Raw genomic sequence first — 22,383 nt, forward strand, 5'->3', positions numbered from 1 at the left:
TAGCACGGCGGCCTGGAAGTCCCTTAACGTCATTTGTGTGCAGCACAAACGCAACACAACAATGGAGGACATCGAGGCGATGGCATACCTGCTGCTTAGTCTATGGTTTTTTGTCAGATTCCTGTTCTGTGAAGAGCAATGCGGACTGTCGCTGTTACCAATTTTTTAATAAATGGTGGGTTTGGTTTTCGCGAAGGAAGTCGCTCTCATGTGTCATCCCTCCCTGTCCAATCAGTGGCCCTGCACTCTGTAGACATCATATTATCGGTTCGACTCAGATCACTTGGAATTCTGGCCAAGTAGGTACAAAAATAGTACCTGGTACCAGGTTCTACGTCCGAAAGGAAGAACTCACAAACCGAGTAGAGTCGAACCAAGTAGGTGCTAGTGGAAAAGCATAATTAGAAATGTCCTCATTTTTGAAAGAAGAACATTGTTTTTCAATTTAGATAAAGTTGAATGAATCAGAAATAAAGTCTAAATGTTGTTAATTTGGTAAACGGCAATTCTAGCTGGAAGTGACTGGTTTTTAACTGAATATCTCCATAGGGGTACAGACGCCCATTTCCAGCAACCATCATTCCTGTGTTCGAGTGGTACATTGTGTTAGCTAATGGTGTTTAAAGGCTAACTGATGATTAGAAAACTCTTATGCAATTATGTTAGCACATGAATAAAAGTGAGTTTTTCATGGAAAACATAAAATTGCCTGGGTAACCCTAAACTTTTGAATGGTAGTGTATGTGATGTCCATCTCACATTGATCCAAACCTCAATTCACTTACCATGTCCCAGAAGAAGTTGGAAACCCAGTAAACTAAAGGGCTGACCCCACTGACAAACTGCAGGTGTTTGGCTTTGGTCACTCGCTCCTGAATGAGGTAGAGGACAAAGCTGGCAGGAATGAAGGACATGGCGAAAATAACACAGATTGCCACCACGGCATCTACTGAAGTGGTCAACCTGAAGAAGGAAATGAATAAAGTCAGTGTGGTGTATTCTGCTCTGTGATTTTGCCATTAGAAGACTAAACATGCCATAATACTTTCAGAATAAGCTGTTTTGCAGTCTCCCAAAGTATAGAAATATTAAAGAAACAAGGTTAAAAATTATTGTCTAACTGAAAAAAAATGTTTATTATTACGTCTAGTACAAGGAACCATGTTAATTTAGAAATCTGTGATGTATGTTATTATAGCTGAACTGATTTAAGGCTGGGCTGCACAGTGGCCTAGTGGTTAGCACTTTCGCTTTGCAGCAAGAAGATCCCCGGTTTGAATCCCGGGGTGGGCCTGGGATCTTTCTGCATGGAGTTTGCATGTTCTCTCTGTGCATGCGTGGGTTTTCTCCCGGCACTCCAGCTTCCTCCCACAGTCCAAAAATATGCTGAGGTTAATTGGTTATTCTAAATTGCCCGTAGGTGTGAATGTGAGTGTGATTGTTTGTCTGTATATGTAGCCCTGTGACAGACTGGTGACCTGTCCAGGGTGTCCCCTGCCTTCACCCGAGTCAGCTGAGATAGGCTCCAGCACCCCTGCGACCCTAGTGAGGAAAAAGCGGTGTGTAGAGAATGGATGGATGGATGGATGATTTAAGGCTTTGGTGGATGGTAAGAACTGAATAATATTCAAGAATATGTCTTTTCCACATCACCCAACACAACAGTAAAAAATACCCTGCACTCTTGCTAGCATCACAATTGTGGTTTTAATGTACAAAACAGGGCCGAATGGTGGCTCAAGGTTCGCACGGTTGCCTCACAGCTAGAAGATCCCTGGTTCCCAATCTATCCGCATGGAGTTTGCATGTTCTCCCTGTGCATGTATAGGTTTTCCCCGGGTACTCCAGCTTCCTCCCACAGTCCAAAAACATCCTCATGTTAATTAATAATTCTAAATTGTCCATAGGTGTGAATGTGAATGTTATTGTTTGTCTCTATATGTAGCCCTGCGATAGACTGATGACCTGTCCAGGGTGTCCCTGCCTTCACCCTAAGTTAGCTGGAAGAGATTCCAGCTCCCGCGACCCTAATGAGGATTAAACGATTTGTGAATAATGGATGGATGAATCCATCAGGTTAAATAATTCAAACAAAAAAATATACAAGGTAATGCTTACACAGTGACTTCAGAAAGCTGCTCTTTGGTGAGGTTCAGAGGGTGGTTGATGGCAGTGATGCCAAATTCGACAGGTTTGGCAGATGACGGAAGGAAGGCCCTTAGAATAGCATTGTTAGCCACATTCATGAAGGCCACCATGGCATGCCAGCCTTTGTTATTATACCACACCTAACAAAGGAGAGCAGAATTAACAGAGAAATGCCTCGCTTGATGAGTATCATCCTGATACAACATACTGTGGGTGAAAGATAACCTTCTTTATAACCGTCATTACACTTTAAGTGGAAAGCAACTCTGAATCTGATTTACTATTTGTAAAGAAAAACACATTTATATTCAGTTCACACTTACCTTAATATTAAATTCACTTTCCATGTATCGTAAGAAAGGACCAATCTCCCTCAGTGCAAGCCCACTGTAGTAACCCTATAAACAACAGTGCTCATTTAACCTGAAAGATTTGACACTTTACTCTTGTATCCAAATGAAAAAGAGCAGAATATTTACCCCTGTGATGTTGAGCATTTGTCCCAGTTGATGGAAAACATTTTGGATGTCCTTAGGGTTCACATCCAGGATGGGAAGTTGTCCTCCTACTGACAGACCTCCATATCTAATAACAGTGAAGATTTACATTTAAAATCCCACTTCAACTCGTCTAAATAATATTCACAACACAGAGACGAATACTGAATGACACAAAAGACTAATTATTACCTCTGTTCATTCACCCAGTATTTGCTCTTCAAACTGTGAAATAAAATTTAGAATATCATCAAGAAGAATGTTTAATTAAACTGTGTAAAAATACTCGTCAAACAGAATTATTTACGGAGCATTCGAAGCATTAATTAGGATTAGGATTTTTTTTAGCTTTAAAGAAGATCTTTCTGTGATTTTTGTTTACAGCATCATCATCTCCAGAGTTGCGAAGACACATAAATCTTTTCTTATTTATACCACTTGAATGCAAAACTAAACTATACTGAGCTCTACCTGAGTCTTATGAGAGTGGGGTAGGTTTTGACCAGGTAGTCAGAGATGTTCCTGTCTGTTAGATCCAGCATGGTGTCTCCTGTGACCTCTACTCGCTGGAGAGGGGGTAGGCCTCCTGCGCCGACAGGACAGACGGGCATCATGGTCAGCTTCTTAGTGCTGCTGCACTGGCACAAGGGGGATGGGTTTCTCTGATTCCACTCAGGACTCAGTAAGATGTTGCTGACCACAGGGGAGACATCAGGATACTCCCACTCTGAGGATCCATTACTGCAAGGCAGTCTAAAGGGAGAGGAGAAACACAGCGTCATCAGGGCGCTGATGTGATACTACCAGTAAAACGTTTGGACACTTCTCATTCAATGTTTTTTCTTTATTTTTACTACTTTCTACATTGTAAATGCATAATGAACACATCCAAACTATGAAGCAAAATATAGGGAAATAACTCTAAACATGTTTTATATTTTAGATTCCTCAAAGTAGTCATCCTTTGCTTTGCTGACAGTGTTACAACCCCTTGGTCTTCTCTCAATGAGCTTCATGACATGGTCACCTGAAATGGTTTTCACTTCACAGGTGTGCCTGTCAAGGTTCATTTGTGGAACTTCTTGCCTTCTTAATTGGGGTTGGGACCATCAGTTGTGTTGTGCAGAAGTCAGGTTGATACACAGTTGATAGCTCTAAAAATCAATACTATGTTCTAGTGTTTGATGCATTAAGTTAAAAACTATTTATGTCAGAGCCTGAGGAGCCTTGAATGGAATATCACAGCCACAGGTTTTCATTCGTGGCAACAGCTGACAGGTCAGTGACAGTCGCGTCTGGCTGAGCAGAAACTCAGCTAATTTCTGCAACTTTTTTGTGCTTAAAATAACTTCTTACACTCAGTTAAACCAAACCATTACTTCTACATCAGCAGTTCCAACAGCCACAATCCATTATCCTATATAAATAAAGTTGAATTGAAACTGAATTTTAAAAAAAATGTTTTCAAGGCAGAGGATGAGGCACGTGAATGAATGCATCAGTTGTGGGATAGTTAAGATATTACCTCTAGTCATAATACTCACCCGAGTGGTTCTCCTTCCATGCATCGTGTGCCCAGGCCTGGTCGATTTAACAAGCGCTCTGCAAAGTGTTTCATTTTGGGGTCAAATGGTTGCTCATTGCTGAAAATGGTACGTAAAAGAACACAAAAGAAGATAAGGTCAAAGAAACTGGAGAAATATCAGCAAAATCCTCACCATCAATCCCTGTTAGCTAAACAAAGATTTATTTCATATGCTGACAGATCATTGCTGAATGTAAACTCCCTCACCAGGGCTTCTTACCACGATGCCAATCTGAGAATGGTGTCACAAATTTTATGATGTCAAACAATAATTTTGGAGTCTGTGTCATGAGGGCTGACCTGAAGAAGGTGACCTGTTGTCCGTACATCCAGGGAGTCAGAGTCAGACTGGGATATTCCCCAAACGGAGGAACAATCATTGTGAAGATCAGCGCTATCAGGACAAAACTGGCAGGGAGGACAATCTGGAATTACACAGTTCACAAAATGTTTTTTTCAAAAATACACAGACACATGCTCACACATTTGCAAATCCATCCAGTCAAATTTGCGTCATTAAGGCTCAATAAAGGAAAATAAATATGCTTGTCACCAAGGATTTTTTTCATTGCATCTATAGAATGTCTAGCACAAATTGTGTCGTCTCTCACATGTCACCCAGAGGTGCTCGGAAACAGTATATCCCAGTCTGTACTCAGTCTATATGTAGCACACATTGATCCCTATACCGGCCGTCCAGTCATTAGTGCATTCCCATGTTTGTTACATGAGGTACCTGTGCCAAGAAGTCTTTCTGGCTTCGTGTGGCGTGGTGGAACCTCTTCACAAGCAGAGCATGGAACTGCTTCAGAATCAGAGTGGCACCTTTCACCTGCCTGGAGCCCTTTCCTGCGCTGCTATCTGATGCGTGGTTCGTGCCATTCACTCCATTATGTTCTATGGTCAATAGAAATACAAACACTAAGTATTAAACTAAAAACACACATATGCAAGATACAATATTTTCTAAGAAGGGCAGTGGTAACAGGCTGTGGGTCAGCTCTACTGCTGAGTGTCCCACACAGTAAAGCACTCAAACCTGAGATTTGTTTTTCTGAGTGCCAGGCAAGTATAAATGCATGAAGCTGAAGCAGTCCTGGGTGAGAATAGTAAATGCAAGCTGCAATATGCACTACCATTCAGAAGTTTGAGGTCACTTAGAAATGTCCTCATTTTTGAAAGAAAAACAGTTTTTTTTCAATAAAGATAACATTAAATGAATCAGAAATACAGTCTAGACATTATTAATGTGGTAAATGACTGTTCTAGCTGGAAACAGCTGGTTTTTAATGGAATATCTCCATAGGGGTACAGAGGAACATTTCCAGCAACCATCACTCCTGTGTTCTAATGCTACATTGTGTTAGCTAATTGTGTTGAAAGGCTAACTGATGATTAGAAAACCCTTGTGCAATTCTGTTAGCACATGAATAAAAGTGTGAGTTTTTATGGAAAATATGAAATTGTCTGAGTGACCCCAAATTTTTCAACGGTAGTGTAAATAGTAAATCCGCCTGCTTTCTTGTACAGTACAAACTGAACATCCCAGACATGGGTCACTCAAACTGCTTGGAAGTACAGAACAGTTTGGCTTAACAAACATATTACAGTAAAATCTAGACATCATAGAAAAGGTTGGACAGAACAAGAATAACATCAAAACAGCCCTTATATGATAAAACCCACATGAAAAAGGAATTGTACACAGTTTAATTTACAAAAAAATGATGTAATTGACCCAGGTCCTGAATGTTCATTGGAAAAAAGGAGGCAAGCATCTATATTGTCAGAGGTCTGTCCAGTGGCTCTTCACTCTCTGACCTTCATTTCCCTCTACACCCACTTTGGTGCCATTTTTTCTTTCTTGTAACATCCACTGTTCTGGAGGTGGGAGCAAGACACAAAAATGAAACACAAAATACAAACTAGAGGGCTAAAACAGACACATGATGCACCACATCACATGCAATGTCTAGACAAGTACAGTAACTGTTGTTCAAGTCACAGCTGTATAATCCAGTCTGGGGATAAACAACAAAAACACCATAAAACAGGTGTGAGGCAAAGGGATTAACAACATGCTAGACAGACTGGGCAATGGGTCAGAAACTCAATTCCAGGAAAAGGCCATGGAGAATATCAGTGGTGGTATTTACCAGCTGTGGTGGCATTATTTGCTGCTTCTCCGTCTGCAGTGACCTTTATGAATATCTGGACAGAAAGAAGAACTTCCTTAAGCTTTCAAAACTTCTCACACATTAAATATCAGCACTACCTTGAAGTGTTGAAGTAGTATAATTTTTTTAAACTTAAGCATAAATACAACATTCTGACAGTACAGCAAGACAATAGGGAAGTAGAAACAGACAGAAAGTACTCAGTAAGAGAGAGCTTTTCCATGAGGGTAGTTGTTTTGGGACTCTAAAGGTAATAGAAGGAAAATAATTATGTTTATGTATACTTGTGCTCAGCTTGATAACAGTCTATGTTTCCTGACTTATTCATCATATCAGTATGCACAAAGCAGAAAAAAAAAATCTGATTCATAATATAGGCCTGAATACACATGGTGAGGTTACATAGTTCAATTACATTTTCAATTAAGTTTTATTTATATAGTGCAGATTCACAACATATGCATTCTCAAAGCGCTTAGCACAGTAAGGTACAGACCTTACAAATTAAAGAGAACAGAAAACCCAACAATCTGAGCAGCCATTGGATTCACTATGAGCAACAGAGGCAAGGAAGTGACACAGACGTTACTGTGGTGACGTCCCTACCTCCTCTAGAGACGTATCTGAGATGCCAAAGCTACTCAGACCCATATCTGAAAGTGTCTCCTCCAGCTCCCTAAACAGACTAGCATAGGCTCGATGTTTGAACCCTTTATTGGGCAGCAGATAGGTCAGTTCCTGTCCGATCGTCTCAATCAGCTTGGCCTCGGGGACATGGTGGTGGATAAGACTAGTGATGCTGTCTATGTCCCCTGGGGAGAAGACAGAAAATCACATATGGATGAGCTGCTGAAGAGCTAAGTGTTTCCAAAATAGCAGCAACAAAGATAAGGACAAAGGAAGGGAAACTGCTTGAGATGCATGAAAAAAAACAAACATTATTATTCAACCACTGAAATGCATGAGCAAATTAGTACTTCAACAACTCCATAGCGTTGCATATTAAGTTGTGTGTCCTCAGGCAGAAAAGGAGGAAAAAGCTCATGGGTCAATACTGCCATTAAATTATAAATGTGAATTTGTTCTGTTTAAGTCTCTTTTGCTATTTAAAGTGGGCCTGTGATGCAAATTTCATTTCAACAAGCGCAAACACACACAAGTATGAACAACTCTGCAGGTTGCACATACACATACTGTATTTGTAGTGCTAGACATGTGAAGGCCTTCAGTGGCATGAAGGACTCACTGAGGAGATTTTCTCATTCAATTTTTTACTGGTAGTAAGGAAACACTCAAAATTGGACAAGTCTTAGTTATTTCACAGGGGAGATTAGTATGTGTTCACTGGTTTTAGGTGTGTGTGACTCTATTGGAAGAGGTTAGAGTTTAGCGATATTTAAAGACCACTTCTGCAAGATGTGAATGTTCTGCTCTGTCTTGCTGATGCCTTCAACTCGATGTATACGACCAACCCCACCTGTTGACATGCACCCCCACACCATGATATTGCCACCTCTATGTTTCACTGTGCCACGCAAGTTTCTTGGATTGACACCCTCTCCTGCCTTTCTCCTAACATACACTGTGCCATCTGATGCTCTCATGTTGTACTTGTAGAGGTGGGCAACATCATGGTGTGGGGGTGCATGTCAGCAGGTGGGGTTGGTCGTATACATCGAGTTGAAGGCATCATGGAGACAGAGCAGAACATTCACATCTTGCAGAAGTCGATGTTACCAAGTATGAAGAAGCTATTGGGACATCAGCGAGGCATTTTCCAGCATGATAACGACCTGAAGCATTCAGCAAAGAAGACCAAGTAGTGGCTGAGCAAGATAAAGTTTAAAGTTTTGGAGTGGTCACCATAGTCTCCAGACTTGAACCCCATTGAAAACCTGTGGGAAATCCTTAATCACTATCGGGACAAGTCCACTCATATAAAAAAATGAAGAGAAGCTGTGGGAAGACTGTCAGTCAACCTGGTCAAAAATTACTGGAGACATCTGCAGAAAACTGGTAGAGTCCATGCCTCGCAGGCTGCAAGAAGTCATCAAGCAGAAGGGATACCCTACAAATTATTGACATAGACTATATTATTGGTAGTTGTTAAATAAAAATGTGGTTTGAGCTCAATTTAGGACTAATTTTCTTTACATATTGAAGCACAAAAAAACAGTCATAAGTGTAGACCACCTGGAATTTAGAAAACATTTTCTTTCTCTTTAGTTATGTGTAACAAAATTTCAATTGTGATGTTATTAAATGTGAATTTGATTGGGTAATTCACAATAAATATGTCAAGATTGTGTGGAATAGTTTGATGCAATAACATTCAGTTTTGTACTTCGGTCTAAAGTATTGGCTACCACTGTAACTCTGATGCACAGAGATGAGCTTTTAGGTGTTAAATCAAAGACTGGTGAGAGACTTCAAATCATCGTAACTATAATAAGATAAATTCCTTCCCATACCAACCTAACTAAACCTCTTACTAAATAATATGTAAAAATAACCCTAACCCTAAACTTAATTCCGATCTTAACTTTAACCTGAAAACCAACTGCTAACCCCCAAACAGGCCAAAATGTCCTCATTTTCCAGAAATGCATTATAAAAATGAATTTTGACTCTAAACCGAGGAAGCAGATGAAAGCAATGTACAGTACACACTTACCATCTAGCACTCTGTCTAGATGCTGGAACTGATTCTGAGACTGATCTTTGTATCTTGTACAGATGGAGCAGGAACAAGAGCAGTCAGAGGCACAGTCACAGTCATTCTGACAGAAATAAAAAAGACAAGGACACCTTTAACAATGCAAAAAAAAGTATTTCCTGATGGAAAAGTGAACCTTGCCTCAGTGAGAGAAAATCAAGTATTCTTTTCTGTGTGTCTGTGTTGGAAAGTATTTCTGTACTGCAGGAACAGACAGTGATGAAAAACATTGCAGTTTGTTGACTGAGCACAAAACTTTAACCTCACCTCCTTCTTCCTGAGATCCTTCATGCGGCGCACAAGTGTTAGATAGAAACCTACTCCGAAACAGTTTTTGAGGAAAAGGGGGGACCCGCAGCAATGCAGCTGCCCTTTGGAAATGATGGCGATGCGGTCGCTCAGCAGGTCCGCCTCGTCCATGTGATGTGTGGACAGAATCACTGTACGGCCTGCACAGGGAGCAAACTCTTTAAAAAGTGCTTTCATTGAAACACACAAAAAAATTCAGCTTTAAACTACCTTTGCCAGCAGTCGCTAGAACATATCGATTTTCTGACTACATTTTCTTCTTTTTCTGTGACTGTGTAGTTGAATTTTTTTTCCATCTGATCAGTTCACAACTTAATTCAAGTGCCTCAGGAGAACTGTGAAGCCGCAAGAGATTTAGTTTCTTTCTTCCCTGTTTTCTGTGCAACAGTGAAAAGTGCACCTCAGGGGTGAGATACAGCATGTGCTTGCAGGGGTAAGATGTGCATTTAGAGAGTCAGAACATTACACTAAAGTGGCAAAATATTATTATGGAGTGCAAAAATGTGGATGTATTGGGTTGAATGTGACTCTACAGAACTGGTCATTTTACCCGTTCTGTTTTTCAGTAGGAGGTCCCAAATGGATCTTCTGGAGTAGGGGTCCACTCCAGATGTGGGCTCATCCAGGATGACGACCTTTGACCCTCCAACAAATGCCATGGCAACGGACAGTTTCCTCTGCATTCCACCTGTAATGTGCATGAGACGGATGTTTACTTGGTAATTTTCAGGGTAATGTCCCCACCTTCACGGCCAAGCTCTTCTTTTACGCAGTACCTTATTTTTTTCAGATCAGTCCAGGCCAGGGGCATCAAACTTATTTTAGTTCAGCTTCCACATGCAGCCCAATTTGGTTCTCAAGAGGGCTGGACCAGTAACATCAGAGCATAATAACCAATAAATAACGACAACTCCAAAGTTTTTCCTTTGTTTTAGTGCAAAAAGTACATTCTGAAAACGTTCACATTCAATGAAATATGTTTTTGCAAGACATTATGAGCAACCTGAAATTTCTTAAGAAAACTAAGTGAAATTTTAGCGATATTAACCTTTTACCATTTGTGCATTGCAACCTACAGATCACAATGTGCCTACAAAGACATCAAACATTTAGTCTCAGGTATCTGGAACTGAACATTATAGTTTTTTACAACTTGTCAAGATCTAGAAATTATTTTTCATGTCTGTGTAGTGATCCTGACACTCTACACTGCACAACTAAAGACAGAACTCTAAAGGAAAATGTTCAGTTGTCTCCCTGCTTTATAAATGTGTAAAATTTGTACATTATAAATGCATGAAAGCTGCATCAGTACATCAACAATGGGGTTCCCCCAAACCAAACTCTGTCGTACTGAAGCTGCTGACTCACATTATATTGCACAATGGTCAATTCTATAAGTATTTCACAGTAAGGATTAATTTTCACCTCTGGAATTTTTACAGTGTGCAAGGTCATCACGCAGGAAAGACTGGACCCTCTGACAGGCTGATTTTGGCCCGTAGGCCTTATGTTTGAGATCCCTGGTCTAGGCCAACCAGACCTTCAGTCACTTAGACACACAGACAGACAGACAGACAGGCACACACGCATGCACGCATACACACACACACATCTAGGTATCAGCACATCTATGCAATGATGAGTTCATGAGTTATTAAAACAAGGAGCTATTTGCAGGTTGTAACTATGACAAATAGGATGACAATTCAAAATGATTTCCTCTCATAACACTTAATTACACAGACAAGCAACTAGGATTGTTAGAAAGGTCAAGCTATGCAGCTTCATTTGATGTGTGCTCCATCATACTGCAATAAATACTTTGAAAGCAAGTCAACCAAGAAGTAGGGAAGCATCTAGCTTCTCGGGTAAAAGAATGGCAAATGGCAAACCTGAGAGGTTCTGAGCCTGGTCGTCTCTCTTGTGAGGAAGCCCCAGATCCACTAGCATGTCCTCGACTTCCCTTTCTGCCTCCTCCTGGGTTCGACCCTTCAGCAGTGAGTAGAAAAGGATATGCTCCTCCACTGTGAGACTGGATTAAAAACAGAGTAGTCGTAACACGTTTACACAAAAAGTGTAAAGCTGCTGCTGTGGCTGTTTTTCCACTGTGTAAAAGATTTTTTTTTAAAACTGTTTACTGTATTTTTGAAGACTGCATATTGATTCTTGAAAAAGTCTTCAATTTAAGAGTCATTAACTAATTTTTGGCTCATCCTTTTTTCATTGTTTCTTGTTGTGACTCAAAGTGTCTTTGGAAAAGCAGGTAATTTTTGGACTTATTTGCATTGAACTGATGTGAGTATTTGAAATGTAACTCACTGTTTGAAGAGGATGTTGTATTGCGGGCACATTCCCATAGAGGTACGGATGATGTCTATGTCAGTTCTAATGTCTCTTCCATTAATGTAGGCTGTGCCAGATGTAGGAGGGTAGAGCCCAGTCAGAATGGACCTGAAAAAAAAGAGAAAAAAAGTATTCAGAATCAGTATTATGAAAAATTTGATATCAACATTTGGGTCAACCTCTGAGTTGCAACCCACATTCACAAAAGGGTCTCTCAAAAAGCAAATGTATGAAGAATTTAGTAAGATCTGATTCTTGTCTTCAAATGGAAAATCCTGATCAGGAGCTCCTTAAATACCTGGAGGATGCTGCAAAAGCTATGCAGTTACACAACCGGTCAAAAGTTTGGGACTGCAGCTTTTCTTTGAAAAATAAAGACATTTCTAAGTGACCCCAAACTTTTGAATGGTAGTGTGTAAATTATTTTGCAGTACCTGTTTCATGGTGTAAATGTAACACGATAAAGTTCAGAGCAATTTTTTTAATGTCTACCTACACGAGCAAAAGACTGCATGACATTTTTACAAACAGTTCAATTGTTTTAGTTGATTTTACAAATTTCCGTCTGTTTCTGTCAGATTTATTTATAAAATTGCTACTAAGCTGTGTAACTTCCCAGCACTTAGAAATATAAGCTATTCATTGTTTCTTAAGTCTAATTTCAGCTTACATTGTTGTAGTTTTGCCAGCCCCATTGTGTCCCAAGAAGGATGTGATCTGTCCCTCGTAGAAACTGATGTTGAGTCCATTGACAGCTGGACGTGAGCGTCCATCGAACACCTTTACCAGATCCTGAATCTGCACCCCCATTACAAGTCCCACCGGGTCAGGCTCAAAGAACAACTGGCCTGCATTGGAAAACATATGAAAAATTATTGTGGTACAATATACGCCATAGTTACATTCTTAATTTACCCTACATTAAAAAGTAATAATATTAAATGGAATTTGCTGTGAAAGGAAGCTTCAAAACCAAGATATTTTAATCCACCAATTTATGGAGATTAAACCAAATGAGGGCATCCAGTTTGGTAGATTTAGATGAACAAAAATACAATTTAATGTCAATAATTACATGAGGTTCTTTCTATCTACAGCAGAAGTAGGGGCCTTTCCTTGGAAATCACAATTACACTTCCAGCCTTCTCCTGGTGATCCTGTGTTCGAAGTATAAGCTAAGCAAAGTCTGCAGTAATGCAGACTTTTAGAAATCTGCATGAAACCCCTCATGCAATTGATGATTTATCGTCTTACTGCCAATTGTTCTGGATCTCTGACCTTGAATAAAAATCAGATGCAGACCTTGGAGGAATACATTCTAGAACTTAGAAACACCTTTTCTGCTTTGAGACTTTGGACACTTTAAGAACTGAAGGTAAGTCAGTCTAGAAAACTGCAAAAACTTTGAATGTATCCCAAAGTGCAGTCACAAAAACCATCAAACGCAACAACGACACTGGCTCACGTATGGACCACCCCAGGAAAGAAAGACCAAGAGTCACCTCTGCTGCTGAGAATAAGTTCGACCAAATCACCAGCCTCAGAAATGGCAAGTTAAAACCCCGTTGCGGTTCAGCGGCCCGCAGGCGGGCCGTTTTGATATCTGCATAAGCATTTTTCGAAATAGAACGACACTGCCAACTCGATGATCGAAACATTATACACCGATGGAAAGCTCAGATTCTCATGAATCCGCCGGTATAAAGCACTTTCAGATGTGATTACCACAGTGGGTAATATAAACACATTTGTCCGACAAACAACGAATATCCATCCATCCGTTCTCTATACACGGCTTTAACGTACACAGCGCGACTCACATTTGCAGGTTCATTGTTACACACAGATAAAAATATTCCACAAAAAACGGCCATAATCCAACCTTGGACATCCAGACGAAACAAGCCAGTAAAATATTTTTTCCAAAACATGTCTTGAAGTCGGTATATAATCCACGAATCGGTCGTTTTCGAGGAAATGCACCTCGCGACGCGCGTCCAATATTCCCTGTATTTCTCGTCATATTTTTATTTACAAATAGAATATTAGCAATTTTTTGTACTGAAAATGGCTGGAATTGACTGTACCTTATAGGAGCTACCCCTTTGGTGCACATACACACGTGGACAAAATTGTTGGTACCCCTCAGTTAAAGAAGGAAAAACCCACAATTCTCACTGAAATCACTTGAAACTCACAAAAGTAACAATAAATAAAAATTTATTGAAAATTAAATAATCAAAATCAGCCATTACTTTTGAATTGTTGATTAACATAATTATTTAAAAAAACAAACTAATGAAACAGGCCTGGACAAAAATGATGGTACCTCTATAAAAGATTGAAAACTATTTGACCAGAGTGACATGATTAACTCAGGTGTGTCATTTAATTGACATCACAGGTGTTTCCAAACTCATAATCAGTCAGTCTGCCTATTTAAACGGAGACAAGTAGTCACCCTGCTGTTTGGTGAAAAGGTGTGTACCACACTGAACATGGACAACAGAAAGCGAAGGAGAGAATTGTCCCAGGACATCCGAAAAAAAATTATAGACAAACATCTTAAAGGTAAAGGCTATAAGACCATCTCTAAACAGCTTGAAGTTCCTGTGACAACAGTGGCTCATATTATTCAGAAGTTCAAGACCCACGGGACAGTAGCCAACCTCCCTGGACGTGGCCGCAAGAGGAAAATTGATGACAAATTGAAGAGACGGATCGCTCGAACTGTATCCAAAGAGCCCAGAGCAACCTCCAAAGAAATTAAAGGTGAACTCCAAGGCCAAGGTACATCAGTGTCAGATCGCACCATTCGTCGTTGTTTGAGCCAAAGTGGACTTCATGGGAGACGACCAAGGAGGACACCACTGCTGAAAAAAACTCATAAAAAAGCCAGACTGGAATTTGCAAAAATGCATGTTGACAAGCCACAAAGCTTCTGGGAGAATGTCCTTTGGACAGATGAGACCAAACTGGAGCTTTTTGGTAAGGCACATCAACTCTATGTTCATAGACTCAAAAACCAAGCATTCGAAGAAAAGAACACTGTCCCTACGGTGAAACATGGAGGAGGCTCAGTAATGTTTTGGGGCTGCTTTGCTGCATCTGGCACAGGGTGTCTTGAAAGTGTGCAAGGTACGATGAAATCTGAAGACTATCAAGGCATTCTGGAGAGAAATGTGCTGCCTAATGTCAGAAAGCTTGGTCTCAGTCGCAGGTCATGGGTCTTCCAACAGGACAACGATCCAAAACACACAGCCAAAAACACCCAAGAATGGCTGAGAGAAAAGCGTTGGACTATTCTAAAGTGGCCTTCTATGAGCCCAGATCTGAATCCCATTGAACATATGTGGAAGGAGCTGAAACATGCCATTTGGAGAAGACACCCATCAAACCTGAGACAACTGGAGCTGTTTGCTCATGAGGAGTGGGCCAAAATACCTGTTGACAGCTGCAGAACGCTCATTGACAAATACAGAAATCGTTTAATTGCAGCGATTGCCTCAAAAGGTTGTGCAACAAAATATTAAGTTATGGGTACCATCATTTTTGTCCAGCCCTATTTCATTAGTTTGTTTTTTTAAATAATTATGTTAATCAACAATTCAAAAGTGATGGCTGATTTTGATTATTTAATTTTCAATAAATTTTTATTTATTGTTACTTTTGTGAGTTTCAAGTGATTTCAGTGAGAATTGTGGGTTTTTCCTTCTTTAACTGAGGGGTACCAACAATTTTGTCCACGTGTGTAGGTCAAAAGTGACTCAAATCCATTGGAAAATGGGTATCTCCTGACCCGCACTGCGCATCAAAGGGATATCAGCCCCTCAGATTAGAGCCCAGATAAATGCCACACATAGTTCTAGTAGCAGACACATCTATACAACAACTGTTCAGGCCTTTATGGTCAAATAGCTGCTAAGAAACCACTACTAAGGAAAAGCAACAAGCAGAAAAGATTTGTTTGGGCCAAGAAACACAAGGAATGGACATTAGACCAGAGGAAATCTGTGCTTTGGTCTGATGAGTCCAAATATGTGGTCTTTGGTTCCACCTGCAATGCAGAAAAGGTGAACGGATGGTCTTTACATGCATGGTTCCCACAGTGAAGCATGGAGGAGGAGGTGTGATGGTGTGGGGGTGTAAATTGGTGACACTGGGGATTCATTCAAAATGCACACTGAACCAGCATGGCTATCACGGCATCCTGCAGCGACATGCCATCCCATCCAGTTTGCATTTAGTTGGACCATCATTTATTTTTCAACAGGACAATGACCCCAAACCCACCTAAAGACTGTGTAAGGGGTCTGACCAAGAAGAAGAGTGATGGAGTGCTGCATCAGATGACCTGGCTTTCACAGTCACCTGACCTAAACCCAATCCAGATGGTTTGGGATGAGATGGACCACAGACTGAAGGCAAAAGGACCAACAAGTGCTCAGCATCTCTGGGAACTCCTTCAAGACTGTTGGAAATCCATTTCAGGTGACACCTCATGAAGCTCATGGAGAGAATGCCACGAGTGTGTAAAGCAATAATCAAAGCAAAGGGTGTCTATTTTAAAGAATCTAACTTATGAAACATTTTTTGACTTATTTCAGACTTCTTTGATTACTACATAATTCAGTGTATTCATTCATAGTTTTGCTGCTTTCAGTGAGAATCTACAATGTAAATAATCATGAAAATAACGAAAAAAACTATTAAATCAAAAGGTGTGTCCAAAATTTTGATTAGTAGTGTACGTTTGGATATAACACCATTTGTCCTCTTGTGTTTCTCACTCTGCACCTGTGCTGTTCCTTTTCTGTCATGAAGATGTGGTGTGTTTCCCTGCCTGTCCACCAGATGTCCTCAGAGTGTTCCCTCCATGTATCCAACGATGGCATTACTCACTGCATAGCCTCAATGTTTAATCTGTTTAGTGTGGCAAGTGAGTCACTGAGCTTCTATTCTGTGTTTGTGTCCTCACCTTCGTTTTCTGCATCCTGAGCCTCATCCTCCAGGTTTGGAGTATCCTGTAGCTGTTTCATCTGCTCCCTCTCTCTCTCCAGGCGATCTCTCTTACTTTGGTGCTTGCAGGTTTTTCTGGTTGAGCCGTTACAGGTGTATGTCTCTGGTGTGCCTCTGCTCTCAACATCCTTCTCTTGGCTCTCTTGCTCAGGTTGTTCAGGAACTAAAGAGAAGAGTTTGTACAGTCATTTCCTCATTCGGATCTCTTTGATGAGTTTTATCTGGTTTATGGGAAAAGTTTCCATCTTGCAGCCAATGCAATTAGTGTCAAACAGATTTGTTAAAAAATCTATTTGCTGGTTGTTAAAACATGAAATCTCAGTTCTCAACCTGCAGCTACATGGCTTAAAAATGATTTGGCTTGCGTGGTATTACATGGAAATGTACTATGTTTCTTTCTCGCATGTGATTTATTTGGGTATTATTTCAGGCTATGCCATTTTATCCTATGATAAAAAGGTAACTCAGATATAAGGTGGAGAGTTAGTTTTACGTAGGTTTCCACTTTCCAGTCAGATTTTTTTTGTAATAAGTGCACTTTTTTCTTCATTTTAACATAGCACTGGCTGGAAGAAACCACAGTATGATTAAAATAATCATTCTTTAAAATGAGGACCTACATTTTGTGCTGACAAAAGTGCTCTCTACTTGTCTGTGTTTTACCAAGCAGCTGATTCCATTTTCTGCTCTGGAAGTGTTGGTAGTAGCAAGAAAGAACACTGACTCTGGTGTTGGCCTTGACTCATTATATATCTTACACTGACATTTAATGGACAACAAGAGTCTTCCACTGGTCATAAGATACACATTTTAATACAATGGATATTGCAAGTATTCACCGCTCTGACTCAAATTTAAAAATTACAAACACTGACTCATAGGGTTGCCTTTGTGTTGACTAACCTTGATCAGTCATTTCTGAGTGTGAGGGTGTAGGACTTTGCCAGTATGAAGGCTGGAATGGGAAGTAGAATGGCCGACCAATGCCAAACTGTCCTGTAGAGAAAAAAATATACTTTAATTCTCCGTTTAACAAAGTCATATCACCTATGAAGTATTAACATACACTGCAAACTGTACATCATATAATATATTAGCAGCCCAACCTGGGAATACATTATCCAGATACCAGGCTAGGACTCCATAGAGGACAGCATCAAACATCATCATGAGGATGGAGGTGAGGAAGGAGTAAGTGTCTTTCTCTAATGGGCTGGTCTGGATGGTGTTCCACTGCAGACCCAAACCCTGCTCCTCATACCGTGACAGGTACTCTGTCCCGAAACCAAAGGCTACTGGAGACAGCAAGCTCTGGAATAGCAAAGGGATGCACAAAGAATGCTCACTCGGTTTTGTGACAAATTTTGCAGAATAAATACAACATCTATAGTAATGAGACTTAGTTCATTTTGTTTTAATAATGTCTGTAATAAAATTTACTTTGATACTTGCATATATTCTCCTAACTGAAGGCAATTCTATGTGTTCAACCAGGACAGTACAAACAGATAACTTTTCTGTGTATCATAGCACTGCTACAGCACCATTATCAGAATAAGTTTTTACAGAGAGTTTGTTTTGTGGGGATTTTTTTTGCCTGCGTAATCCCCCTCAATGATATACAATTTCATTTTAAATACGTACTACTCTTACATAGTTTGTGCTGAAGAAGTACTTGTGGGTTTGTTTGATTTAGATAACTCCATAGACAAAAAGTAAACATACTGCAGCCAGTTTCATGTTCTTGGTGATGCGGTCTTGCCAGGCAACGCAGAGGATGTGGGGCAGGTAGAGGGTGAAGTAGATGATGCCACTGCAGGCAGCTGCCAGGTTGGCCTTGTTGAAGAACACACTCATCAGGAAGCACTGCATGATGGTGGCCACAGTGAAAGTCAGCAGGAAGAAGAAGACAAGGATTGGATCGCTGTAATTCAGCACCTTTCCAACCTGAGACAAAAGTAGATATGAGGTGTGAGATGATCCCTTCAGTGATTTATCCTGAAGCACTGAAACACAAATTCAAACAGGAACCACTGGCCCTAGGCATAAAACATTCCTCTCCACAAATCTTTTTAGCATCACCCACAAGAGGGTGCCATTAGACTCTAAAAACATGGGCCCTCCAAGCCAGCTACCAAAACATGAGCAAAGTGAAAAGAAAATCCCTTTCATCATGGCCTCCCTCTTTCATCTTCTCACTCCAACTTTTTCTCACCATGATGATGGAAGTGAGCAGAGCTGTGCTTGCAGTCATGATGATAAAGCTGTCGATGAACCACGTGTACCAAATGACCCCATTGTCAACTCCCATGGCTTTGAGGGTCTCTTTCAGGCGCAGCTCCTTCTCCAGCACAATGCTCTTTACAGTCATGGACACAGAGTAGATCCAGGCCAGCACCATGAACATCGGGAAACAGCGATTCAGGGTAATCATAAAACTGGAGAAGAGAAGGATCAGAGGTGGAGTTAGGATGTGATGCCAGTGATTTCATATTCTCTCTGCAAAAATATAAAGCATTTAGTGACACATGTTACAGAAAAAAGGAAGGAAATCTCAAATCAGCTAAGTGCAGGACTTTGCCAAGTACAGTGGTAGAAAAAAGAAAAACTTTGTGTCATAAAGTAATCAGTGCTGTTACCCACCCATTTTCCCATTTGAGACAACCATGTCAAAAAGCATAGTGTTATAGACACACTAAAATCCACTACTTATATGGTCTGTAGTTACATGAGGTGACTGGTTAACTCACAGGTCATCTACATAACACGGATATGGCATCTGCTGGACATAGACCCCGAGTGGCCAGTCATTGCCTGTGTGAAGCTTGATGATGCTGTGTTCAATCATGTCCTGCAGGTAAGCAAAACCTCCCCAGATGTACCTCTGGTCCTCCATAGGGTCAGCTCTGGGACCAGGATCCCAGTACCTGAAAGGAATAAATGACAGACGCCTATAAATTCCAGAGACAATGTTGCTTCAGGATCATTCATCACATACACCGTGATACAAGCAATACATTTAGGTTTTGTTTTGTTTAGGAAATAACCCCTACCACAGTCCTCATTCAAATTTTATTAATCTTGAAACATCCTGTAGCACAAGTCTGTAAAGCCACACACACACACACATACCACATGCACAATGTTTTTACTTAAGCGGATAAGTCTGAGTCAAAGCCCTCTTACAATCTGATTATTCAATTGTACAGAGGCAGGACTCCCACTGGGTCCATTATAGCCTGTTGGTGTGTTGTAAACAGCTTAAACTGTTTGTTCACCCCAGGGGCTAGTCAAACTCTGTCTCCTTATGAATGGGAGATGAAAAGGAAAGAAAATACATGTAAAAGCTGCATGTGGGAGGATGAAAGGGCAGGTAACAAGTTAATATGGAGCCCCTAATAAACTTTGTAAGACACACTGATGCCAGCTGGAGCGGTTTTTGAAAACATGAAACATGAAAACATGTAGGAACGACAGGCTGGCAGGCTTTTTTGGTGTTTGAAATGTTACTGTTTAGATCCAATCCAACTCCCATGAATAGCCTTTTGTTCTTTGCCAAAAATGTTTATACTCTAAATTTGTGTGGTTTGTGTTTTTTAAAACAGCACCCTTGGGTATCAGATTGAAAGAGAAAAATATTTTGTTGTCACACTTCGAAACCATAGTCAAACGCAGTCCACCTTGTTGTTAGAAGCAGTCCTTAAGTTTTATTTCAAAACTGAGTAGTCCTTATAGAAAAAAAGCATCCATCTATACAGCTCTAGCTAACCTGTCTTTGATTTTGTTGGTGCGTTCCACTGCATCGATATCCATGCGGATCTTGTACTTGACATGTGGGGGAACACTTGTGGTCCAGGGATACATGTCCATGAAGACAACACCAGCCCAAAACTTGTTCTCCTCCAGCAGGTATAAGGCCTGATGGATCATCTGAGACTCATCTGTGTAGGCTGTAAATTTATCCAGATTAATGCACTACAAAGAGAGAAAGAGAGAGGATATGGCATTAGATTTAGAAGCATAAAAAAAGTGTGCTTGGTTGTTTTCATCTTTGAAGCATTGATGTTTTTTTTGGTCCTTCTCTACAAATGTTGCTGTAACTGTCTCTGTGTGTGAGTGCATCAGAATGTCCACTTACCACCATACTATGATGTATTGGAATCTAAAGAAAATATTGGGATTAAAGTTTCATCAGTGCATTCGATTTTTTTCCCTTGTTTAGCTCTGCTATTTTCTGAACAACTCAAAAATTTTGCAATATTTTATTAAGCCAAAGTCTTTTATGTTCCAATCTGGGGTTTTTTGTTCGTTTGTTTTTGATTTTTGTAGCAAGCAAAGATGCATTTGTTAATGATATGCTTCAGCAAATAAAAGACAAGTTTTATAGAAAAATATTCCTCTATGTTTAACACTCATACTTGGATAATGGCACCCTGACAAATAATAATTAGGGGTCTGTCCTAAAATTCTGGTTTTCTTTGTCACCAGAAAAATATCCAGCTCTGCTGACAGATTCAGCGTACTGTGTGGAGTTAAATCCTATGCATTATTCTGTGTTTAACTAGAAATGCTTTTCACTAAAGTGATCTGGTGACATGGGGAAATCTGAGACACTATATTCATTCCACAGTAACAGATACAAACAGGATCCCACAAGCATCCAAGAAAGCAAAATGTATGAAGCACACATACATGTATCTAAGCACACATGAGCACAACCCTCGCACAATGTCTTTTTCTCACATACACTGTCTCTCGTGTGTAATGGACACGTGAAACGCCCACCCATTCATACACATGAACACTCAGCTCTCTAACATTCCCAAGTACACTGTGTCTAATGTCTCCGTTCACAGTAGTGCACAATACCCTGAGACCGCTCAAAGAAAGACCAGAGACTGCTTCCTATTCATCTTTATGGGACCATACATTCACAACGCAACAATGTTCACTCAGAGATGGGCTGAGAGGAAAGAGCCTCACCGACACACATGTTCCAATGGGATTTCAGTGTGAGATGCATACCCCTGAAAGACTGAGAGGACCTGATGCTAACTGCAGCAGCTATCCTATGGCCCAATGCTAGCTGACAGCTATATCTAATTGGCTAAATCCTGGGTTTGTTTGTGGGGCTCTTCAGGGTCTTGCCACTGAACTTGACATTGACAAAGGACAGATTGAGATGCTTGCACTAATGTTTTTTTTCTCTCCAAAATCTCAACCCCTGCCTCCTTTTAAATTAGAGAGGCGAGAGGAAAGGCGTAAAGGATGGATAGAGTGATTTGCCCTCTTTTATGTTGCAGGCACAGGGGGTCTGTTTCAATTCAGGGCCATACCCTAAAACACCACTGAGCTCATGAGAGGGGGGACTCATTCCCACCTACCCTCTACTTTATCACTAGCTCCACAAAAGAAGCAAAGGAAGGGAGTGACAGCAGGCTTGTTCTCTCCACTGACTACTGGACGTTAAATCGGCTTGAAAGCCATGCTAGGTGGCTGGAAGACCAATGTTCTTGTCTGTTTAACTGAGACTGAAACACAAAAAAAGACTGAGCACATAGTCCTGAGATCATGTAGGGTTTGGAA

General features: G+C 40.5%; 1 protein-coding gene across 1 annotated transcript in view; it reads right to left on the reverse strand.

Moving 5' to 3' along the window:
- Positions 1-22,383, reverse strand: part of LOC110963558 (retinal-specific phospholipid-transporting ATPase ABCA4-like) — a 55,764-nt gene that overhangs the window by 14,193 nt on the left and 19,188 nt on the right. The window contains exons 13-37 of the mRNA XM_051953451.1: positions 20,567-20,772; positions 19,548-19,724; positions 19,013-19,235; positions 18,523-18,744; positions 17,904-18,108; positions 17,701-17,793; positions 16,757-16,960; positions 12,449-12,626; positions 11,755-11,886; positions 11,328-11,467; positions 9,983-10,120; positions 9,391-9,572; positions 9,082-9,187; positions 7,014-7,219; positions 6,387-6,441; positions 6,052-6,111; positions 4,967-5,127; positions 4,531-4,655; positions 4,190-4,288; positions 3,117-3,398; positions 2,838-2,870; positions 2,628-2,733; positions 2,472-2,546; positions 2,119-2,288; positions 786-963 (exon numbers count right to left, since the gene is read on the reverse strand). Of these exons, the coding sequence (XP_051809411.1) occupies positions 786-963; positions 2,119-2,288; positions 2,472-2,546; positions 2,628-2,733; positions 2,838-2,870; positions 3,117-3,398; positions 4,190-4,288; positions 4,531-4,655; positions 4,967-5,127; positions 6,052-6,111; positions 6,387-6,441; positions 7,014-7,219; positions 9,082-9,187; positions 9,391-9,572; positions 9,983-10,120; positions 11,328-11,467; positions 11,755-11,886; positions 12,449-12,626; positions 16,757-16,960; positions 17,701-17,793; positions 17,904-18,108; positions 18,523-18,744; positions 19,013-19,235; positions 19,548-19,724; positions 20,567-20,772 (3,756 nt within the window). The remainder of the gene's footprint in view (positions 1-785; positions 964-2,118; positions 2,289-2,471; positions 2,547-2,627; positions 2,734-2,837; positions 2,871-3,116; positions 3,399-4,189; positions 4,289-4,530; positions 4,656-4,966; positions 5,128-6,051; positions 6,112-6,386; positions 6,442-7,013; positions 7,220-9,081; positions 9,188-9,390; positions 9,573-9,982; positions 10,121-11,327; positions 11,468-11,754; positions 11,887-12,448; positions 12,627-16,756; positions 16,961-17,700; positions 17,794-17,903; positions 18,109-18,522; positions 18,745-19,012; positions 19,236-19,547; positions 19,725-20,566; positions 20,773-22,383) is intronic.

The sequence above is a fragment of the Acanthochromis polyacanthus genome, chromosome 9 (genome assembly GCF_021347895.1).
Source record: "Acanthochromis polyacanthus isolate Apoly-LR-REF ecotype Palm Island chromosome 9, KAUST_Apoly_ChrSc, whole genome shotgun sequence".
Lineage (NCBI taxonomy): Eukaryota > Metazoa > Chordata > Actinopteri > Pomacentridae > Acanthochromis > Acanthochromis polyacanthus.